Source organism: Neomonachus schauinslandi, chromosome 1 (assembly GCF_002201575.2).
Source record: "Neomonachus schauinslandi chromosome 1, ASM220157v2, whole genome shotgun sequence".
NCBI classification, from domain to species: domain Eukaryota; kingdom Metazoa; phylum Chordata; class Mammalia; order Carnivora; family Phocidae; genus Neomonachus; species Neomonachus schauinslandi.
Window position 1 is genome coordinate 208688330 of NC_058403.1, and position 8522 is coordinate 208696851.

Sequence of the window (8522 nt, forward strand, 5' to 3'; positions counted from 1 at the left end):
TCTCCTGCTCTCCCCTCTGCCTCTCTGGCATCAGTGCCCCACACGCTGGTATTGGAAGCTGGTTCCTGTAAGTGGGGCTGTTTCTCCGCCCCGTCTGCCTGCCTTGCTTGTCGCTTTGTCTCTCCGTGTGTCTGTTCTGCCTGCCTGTCTGCTCCCTCTCCTACTTCTTCCCAGCTGTGAGCAAAAGACGTGGGACCCCAGCCCTGGGGGACAGAGAGAAGCCTTCTGTAGCCTCAGAGAGGAGAGGAATCTCTGCTGTTAACTGACCGGGCAGACCTCTCCCCAGTTACCGTTCAGGGGGATGAACCTCCCTTCCCAGCAATTAAGAGGGCTTGTCCATCTTAGCTGAGCTGGGAGACTTCCGGCACTTCTGAAGGGAGGACTCTTGCCCTTCAGACATATGGATCCTGACCCCAGTGGCAGGGCACATGGAGAAGACCCCTTTAGTCAAGAGGAAGACCCCCAAACCCAGAAGAAGGTGGAAGAACCTTCCCAAGACCCCGGTTTCCCTAAGGACAAGTCCCAGCTTTGTTGGTGGTGATGGGGGGGGGCCTCCATCCCTGAAGTACAACAAGGGGCAAGTGACCCCTGCAAGTGGAAGGCTTTGGGCTGGGTGGGATCCCTGCCTTTGCTCACTCTGGGGCCCCCTTCCTTCCACTTTCGGGCCTGGGTTGGGGGTTCCTCTCCTTCTGCCTCCCTGCTTCCTCTGCATCCCTTCCCCAAGCTGGGGCCTGGGTCTTTTGTGGGGGGAGCCCGGGGGAGATTCCCTGCATGGGAGGCTGCTCTGTGGGGTCCCTCCAGGCTGGGAGGAGCTGGGGTCCCCAAAGCCGGCCAGAGTGCAGTCGGAGCTGGATGGCCAGGGCTCATGACAGGGTCGGGGCTATCTCCCCCTCCCCTGGAGGTATGCTTGGGGGCCCAGCAAGTCAGCACCCCTCCCGCCCCGCTGACGGCTGCTCCTCTCCCCCCCCAGCACGCAATTGCCTTCTGTTTGAAGGAGTCGGGGAGCAAACCCCCCATGGTAATGTATCCCCCGCCCCGGGGTCCCAGGAGTCCTGCCCCAGCCCTCGCTGCTGGCCTGGCTGCTCGCTGCTACCCTTCCCCCCGCTCCAGGCTGGCCCCACTCTGGCTCTGGGACCCCCAGCTTCACACCCCCTCATGGCGGAAACCCCAGGCCTCCCCACCCAGCCTGCATGACCACTGACTTGGGGCCAGCCTGAGCCTCTGACCTAACTTGGCTCCCACCCGCAGATCCGATACCGCAAGGACCGAGCTGTGGCCCGACGCGCCCCCTGCTTTCCAAATGTGACCACCCTCCAGGATCTGGCAAGTGGGGCTGCACTAGCTGCCACAATTCACTGCTATTGTCCCCAGCTCTTGCGACTCGAGGGTGAGTGCGTGGGCCTGGGCCACACTTGTCCTTGGGAGCTTGGCACCCAGGCATCTGCCCCCAAGTGGGGCAGTAATTATGAGTGCAGCTTCCAGAACTGGTGGACCGGGGCTTGCACATTTTTTCCCCCAGTTAGCTGTGTGACCTCGCACAAGTGTCTAAACTTCTCTGCGCTTCATATAATTCAGTCCTGCAGCAAATATTTATGGAATGCCAGATTCTATTGTAGGTGCCAGAGATCCAGTGAGAACAATACAGATGTGCTCCTGACCTCAGGCAGCTCACATCCTAGTTGGGAGAGAAGGACAATGAGTTCAGCCAGGAGAACATTCTGGATGTTAGGGGCTCTAAGCGGGGCCAGGTGGTCAGGAAGAGCTTTTTGAGTTGAGTTCTTGCGGAACTAGTTCTCCAGGCCGTTGGGAACAGATGCAGAGGCCCGAGGAACAGCCTATCTTAGTACCCACTTTGTGAAAGGCACCTAGCATGAGGCCCGGCCCATAGGAGGCCCTCGCTTCCCCAGGGCCCCGTCCTCCTTCCCATAGAGCTGGGGACCCAGGTATCCTGTCCCTACAGAGGTGTGCCTCAAGGACCCCATGTCTGTGGCGGACAGCCTGTACAACCTCCAGCTGGTGCAGGATTTCTGTGCCTCCCGCCTTCCTCGTGGCTGCCCGCTCTCCCTCGAGGACCTGCTTTATGTCCCACCGCCCCTCAAGGTAAGGTCATCTCGAGGCCTTGGGGGCCGAGGCAGGCGTTCAGGGCCGTGGGTCCCATTGGCTGACCCTGCCTTCTGCCTCCAGATCAACCTGGTGGTGCTGCTAGCCGAGATGTTCACGTGCTTTGAGGTGCTGAAACCTGATTTTGTGCAGGCCAAGGACCTGCCTGACGGTCACGGTGAGGCCTGGCCCTGGGTGTGGGGCGGGGTAGGGAGGCCAAGCCCTGCCTGACCCTGCTATCCCTGCTGCAGCGGCCTCCCCTCGGGCCACGGAGGCCTCTCCCGCTCAGAACAGCAGTGGCTGCAGGTACAGTTTCCCTGTTGGGTGAGTCTCCATGGCCATGGTGGGCTCTTCCCCTCGCTGGGCGCTGCGCCAGGGCTAGGGGATGCTCTCTGCTCCACTCCTGGGCGAGGTGAGCAAGGCCGGGCGGTCCCTTGGCTGACGTGCTTCTCTTGGCAGTTCTCCTGTCTTCAACTTCCGCCACCCACTTCTGTCACCCGGCGGCCCCCAGTCCCCACTCCGTGGATCCACAGGTGAGGGCAGGGGTACAGCTGGTCACTGGAGACCCCTACCCAAACACTGCCTTAGCAGACTTCATGTCTCCTCCTGATCCCTCCACTGGGTCCCACCTGAATGACCCCGTGGTGACCCTCACTGACCCCTCCCACCAGCGGCCCCCAGCTATCTGTCCACATAATGCCCCATCAGTGACACCCCCTGGCAGACCCCACCCAGGGCCCAGCGACTCCATAGTGACCACTGAGTGACCACTTACAGTGACCACCTCTCCCCAGGCTCACTGAAGTCCTCCCCGTCCATGTCCCACATGGAGGCCCTCGGCAAGGCCTGGAACCGTCAGCTCAGGTGAGTGCATCTCAAGGGCCAGTGGAGCAGACTGGGCAGGGGTGGGGCTGGGGCTTGTCCCAGGGGCTGACCCCTCCCTCCTGCCGCCCAGCCGTCCCCTTTCCCAGGCAGTGTCGTTCAGCACCCCCTTTGGCCTGGACAGCGACGTGGACGTTGTCATGGGAGACCCCGTCCTACTCCGCTCGGTCAGCTCGGACAGCTTGGGCCCCCCGCGCCCTGTGCCAGCCCGGACCCCCGTCCAGCCACCCCCAGAGTCCGGAGACCTGCCTACCATCGAGGAGGCCCTGCAGATCATCCACAGCGCTGAGCCCCGGCTGCTCCCAGATGGGGCCGCCGACGGCAGCTTCTACCTCCACTCCCCTGAGGGCTCCTCCAAACTGCCACTGGCCTCCTCCTACCCACTCGACGGGGCCTCAAAGCCACTGCCCGCTGCGCCCACCCAAGCACCCAGCTACATGCCCCACCCTGAGGGCCCCCTGAAATCGTCTCCCTGCCCGGCAGGGGAGCTTTCGAAATCGCCGGCCCTGTCTGAGGGCTCCCCGAAGGCAGCAGCTTCGTCCCCCGCGGCCAGCAACTCTGAGGTGAAGATGACCAGCTTTGCTGAGCGCAAGAAGCAGCTGGTCAAGGCCGAGGCCGAGGCAGGGTCCCCGGCGGCCACCCCTGCCGCAGCAGAGGCCCTGAGCTCGGAGATGAGTGAGCTGGGGGCCCGGCTGGAGGAGAAACGGCGGGCCATCGAGGCTCAGAAGCGGCGCATCGAGGCCATCTTTGCTAAACACCGCCAGCGACTGGGCAAGAGCGCTTTCCTGCAGGTGCAGCCGCGGGAGGCTGGAGGGGAGGCGGAGGCGGAGCCCGGCCCGGTCCCTGGTGGGGAGCGGCCAGCGGGCGAGGGCCAGGGCGATCCGGCCCCACGGCCCAAGGCAGTGACCTTCTCACCCGAACTGGGCCCGGTGCCCCCCGAGGGGCTGGGGGACTATAACCGGGCGGTCAGCAAGCTAAGTGCTGCGCTGAGCTCACTGCAGCGGGACATGCAGAGGCTCACGGACCAGCAGCAGCGGCTCCTGGCCCCACCCGAGGCCCCGGGGCCTGCCCCGCCACCTGCTGCATGGGTCATCCCTGGTCCCACAGTGGGTCCCAAAGCCGCGTCTCCCAGCCCTGCTCGGCGTGCCCCAGCTGCCCGGCGCAGCCCCGGGCCCGGCCCCAGCCCAACACCCCGAAGCCCGAAACATGCACGGCCGGCAGAGCTGCGGCTAGCGCCCCTGACAAGAGTGCTCACACCTCCCCACGATGTAGACAGCCTCCCCCACCTGCGCAAGTTCTCGCCAAGCCAGGTGCCTGTGCAGACACGCTCCTCTATCCTCCTGGCGGAGGGGTCACCACCCGAGGAGCCTGTGGCCCGGCCTGGCCTCATCGAGATCCCACTGGGCAGCCTGGAAGAGCCCACAGCCGAGGACGAGGGAGATGGGAGCCCCCCTGGTGCCGAGGATTCCTTAGAGGAAGAGGCGTCTTCGGAGGGAGAGCCCCGGGCCGGGCTGGGCTTCTTCTATAAGGTGAGCGTCACCTAAGCCAGTGGGGGAAGGGACCGGGTGGGTGGCCGCGTGCTCAGGGAGTGGGATCACTGGTGGATAAACCGGGAGGTGGATAGCCAGGTGGGAGTGGGCAGACAGGCAGGGTGTGTGTGGCCAGATGGGTGGGTGGATAGAGGGACGGGTGGATGACGGATGGATGGGTGGTGACAGACAGATGGACAGGAGTAAGTGGACAGACAGGGCTGGGGTCTTCCATGGCATCTCCTCCCTCCTGTTCTCTCCTTCCCACTCTCCCCAGTCCCCCTTCCTACTCTTCCATGTCCCTGTTCTCCGTCCTCATAGCTCCCCCAGCCCGGGCCAGTGGTCTCACCTGGACGCCTGCGGTCACGTGCTGACTGGCCTCTACCATCCATCCCCCCAGCCCCTCTGTCCTTGGCCATTTTCAATGGCCAATTCATTTTTTTTTTTTTTTAATGTAAACTGGACCCTGTCAGTCCCCTACTTAAACCCTTCTGCAGGTCCCGTTGGTCTTAGAATAAAAAAAAAGTGCTTCCCACGGCTTTGGGCCCTGCTCACCTCTGACCTGTCCTATGCCTGTCTCCCTCGCTCCACCTCCCAGCACGCCCCCCCCCCCCCCCTCCATGCCTGCTAGGCTTGTTCTAGCCTCGGCGCTTTTGCACTTGCTGTTCCCTCTGCCTGGAATACCCTCTTCACCTCCCACCCCTCCCCAGTCAAGTCCCTGTCCTTCTCCAGGAAGGTCACCTCCAGGAAGCCTTGCTTAGTGCCCTCAGGCTAGGATAGGTCCCTCCCTACACTGTAGACTGGTAGCTGCTGCTGATCTATCAGGTCGCCTTCCCCACTGGGTTAAGCGCTTGGTGTGAACAGCACCCAGTCTGGCTTGGTCCCCTTTTTGCCCCGGTACCCAGCTCAGGGCCGTGCACAAAGCAGGAACCCGCTAAGTGCCTTCAGACCAGTTACACAAGGGAAAGGAGGGGTGAGTGGTTAGCAGGCAGGGTGGACAGAAGTACTAGGGGAGGGACGGCCAGCTGGACTTGGTGCCTGCCTCCAGGATGAAGACAAGCCCGAGGACGAGATGGCCCAAAAGCGGGCCAGCCTGCTGGAACGGCAGCAGCGGCGGGCAGAGGAGGCGCGGCGGCGGAAACAGTGGCAGGAGGCCGAGAAGGAGCAGCGGAGGGAAGAGGCCGCACGGTGAGGCTGGGGGCGGCCCGGGACCCCTGCCGCCAGTGAACCTGTGAGTGGTCTGACTGCTCGGTAACTCTTGATCTGCAGGCTGGCCCAGGAGGAGGTGACTGCGGGCGCCCCGGCCCCCCCAGCTCCTGTGGCCCCCACAGCAGCCCCAGCCCCTGCCGGGAGGGCCTCAGCTGAGGAAGAAGTGGGCCCCAGGCGGGGGGACTTCACTCGGCTCGAGTATGAACGCAGGGCCCAGCTGAAGCTGATGGATGACCTTGACAAAGTGCTGCGGCCACGGGCTGCGGGGACCGGGGGGCCAGGCCGGGGCGGGCGGAGGGCCCCCCGGCCACGCTCTGGTTGCTGTGATGACTCGGCCCTGGCACGAAGCCCTGCCCGTGGCCTGCTGGGTAAGGACTCTGTAGGGCTGGGGCGTCAGGGCTGGTGCCTGCCCAATGCGCGTGTCCAGGGCTTGCCGAGACCCCCATGAGTACATGGGGTGAAAGGGGTCTTGGGGAGTTGCCCATGCCTGTTCGACTTCCAGAGGGATGTGGGGGTACAGTGGGGCAAGGCATGCTGGGCAGAGCTGGCCTAGAGTTCTCTCTAGAGCTTAAGGGACACAAGGCTCTCTCAGGGATGTTTAGGAGCAAGAGCTTTGGGGGGGGGGGGCGTTTCCTCCCGCCTGCTGGGCACAGCCCCCTCCATGGGTGGGCAGAGGTCTGTCTCAATTGGAGTGCACAGGGTGAGGGTCTCAGGAGGCGGGGCTGACCCCTTGTTCCCTCCACAGCCTACCACGTAAGCGCCCCCCCACCCCCCAGGCCCTGTGGAGGCAGGACTGTGGGTAGGAATGACCCCATGCGCTCTTCTCCCAGGCTCCCGGCTCAGCAAAGTCTACTCTCAGTCCACCCTGTCACTGTCCACCGTGGCCAATGAGGCCCCCAATAACCTTGGCGTGAAGAGGCCCACGTCTCGGTGAGTGTGGGCCAGGCAGGCCTCTCCGGGTCCGTGTGTGTCTTGCTGAAGGGATGAGAGGACGCAGTCCCGTGCATGTGCACAATGGGGGCTGTTGACGGGCCTCAAGAACATGGCTGTGTACCCGAGTGGGGGTGCACCCGAGCGGGGGCGCAGGCATCTGTGGCTGGCGCACACACACACACACACACGCACGCACACACGTGCACGCGCGCGCACACATCCCCCCGCTCCGCAGGGTCCTAGGTCCGTATCTTCCCTGGTCCCTCTGCCTCTGGGGAGGCTTCCCTGACCACTGACTGCATCCCCATCCCCTCCTGTCCCCCCCCCCCTCCCGCCCAGGGCTCCGTCCCCATCCGGCCTCATGTCCCCCAGCCGCCTGCCCGGCAGCCGTGAGCGCGACTGGGAGAATGGCAGCAACGCCTCCTCCCCGGCGTCGGTGCCCGAGTACACAGGTAAGTGGGGCCAGAGCTGGCGAGCCCCAGGCCCTGCCTGTCACCCCCCGCCAACCCCCAGCCCCGCTGACTGCCCCACCCCCCAGGTCCACGGCTGTACAAGGAGCCCAGCGCCAAGTCCAACAAGTTCATCATCCACAACGCCCTGTCTCACTGCTGCTTGGCGGGCAAGGTGAACGAACCGCAGAAGAACCGCATTCTCGAGGTGAGCCTGCGCCGCGGGCTGGGGGGCCAGCGGGGGGGGGCAGGGGCCCTGCCCACTGGTGAACCGGTTGCACCACCCCACCAGGAAATTGAGAAGAGCAAGGCCAACCACTTCCTGATCCTCTTCCGCGACTCGAGCTGCCAGTTCCGGGCCCTCTATACGCTGTCCGGGGAGACAGAGGAGCTGACCCGCCTGGCGGGCTACGGCCCCCGCACGGTCACGCCCACCATGGTCGAGGGCATCTACAAGTACAACTCGGACCGCAAGCGCTTTACCCAGATCCCTGCCAAGACCATGTCCATGAGTGTAGACGCCTTCACCATCCAGGGCCACCTCTGGCAGAGCAAGAAGCCCACGACTCCCAAGAAGGGCAGCAGCACCCCCAAGTAGCCTCGTCCCGGTGGTACACCAGACAGGCCCCAGCCATCGGCCTCCCAGAGGACAGCCTGGAGGACAATCAGTTGGTATTCCTGGGTCTCGTCTGTTCCCAACCTTGTTTGGGTAGGGCTGGAGTCCCTACCCCCTAACTTCTGTCCTGTCCTGCTGTGGGGGCTGAGCTGGGAGGTTCAGGGACTCAGGGCTCAGCTCAGTCCCCTGTCTGTCCTCCCCACCTTCTTGAATAAAATAATTTAGAAAGAGCTTGAGTGTTGTTGGCATCTCCTAACCCTAACCTAGTGACATCTCTGAGAGGTTTCCTTTCTCCTCGATAGCTCTGATGTGGTTCCTGCCATGGCCCCTCATGGCCGCTCCTTGGCCACCTCTTCCCTGATCTCTCTCCGTGGCCGCTCACTCCACTTTTCTCCTCCACGTAGATGTTATTGGCCTCTCCTGTCATTTGGTCTGCGGCCAGCTGCTAAGCTTGATCTCTCTGCCTGCCTCTGTTTCTAGGCTCGGTTACCACCACTAGAAAGGATTCCCATGTTTCTCTCCTACGAGCCCCTCACCCAAGAGTCTGGGTCTGTCCTTGGCACTGCCACGGACGTCTCAGATGTAGGCCCTACAGCGTGAGCTCGAGCCGGCCTGAGCTCCTAGTCTCCCTGTGGCTCAGGCACGGGACCAGCTCCCCCGCTCCCCCCCCCACCTGATGCCTAATGGCCTCTTCTGTCTCACTTGCTTCTCTCCATCCCCAGGTCCAGGCCAACGACCTGACTCCCCCTCCCCCCCGCCCCCCCACAGCCCAATCCCTCACAGCCCACATGGCCTGTTCAGGGC

At 63.6% G+C, this 8522-nt stretch overlaps 1 protein-coding gene across 1 annotated transcript in view; it reads left to right on the top strand.

Moving 5' to 3' along the window:
* Positions 1-7941, top strand: part of CAMSAP3 (calmodulin regulated spectrin associated protein family member 3) — a 20136-nt gene extending 12195 nt beyond the window's left edge. Inside the window, exons 5-18 of the mRNA XM_044913103.1 lie at positions 971-1018; positions 1249-1387; positions 1961-2100; positions 2185-2278; positions 2352-2406; positions 2560-2633; positions 2895-2964; positions 3056-4511; positions 5560-5699; positions 5781-6088; positions 6551-6650; positions 6993-7105; positions 7192-7310; positions 7395-7941. Coding sequence (XP_044769038.1) covers positions 971-1018; positions 1249-1387; positions 1961-2100; positions 2185-2278; positions 2352-2406; positions 2560-2633; positions 2895-2964; positions 3056-4511; positions 5560-5699; positions 5781-6088; positions 6551-6650; positions 6993-7105; positions 7192-7310; positions 7395-7700 — 3162 coding nt within the window. The 3' untranslated portion in view covers positions 7701-7941. The remainder of the gene's footprint in view (positions 1-970; positions 1019-1248; positions 1388-1960; positions 2101-2184; positions 2279-2351; positions 2407-2559; positions 2634-2894; positions 2965-3055; positions 4512-5559; positions 5700-5780; positions 6089-6550; positions 6651-6992; positions 7106-7191; positions 7311-7394) is intronic.
* The last annotated feature ends 581 nt before the right edge of the window (positions 7942-8522 follow it).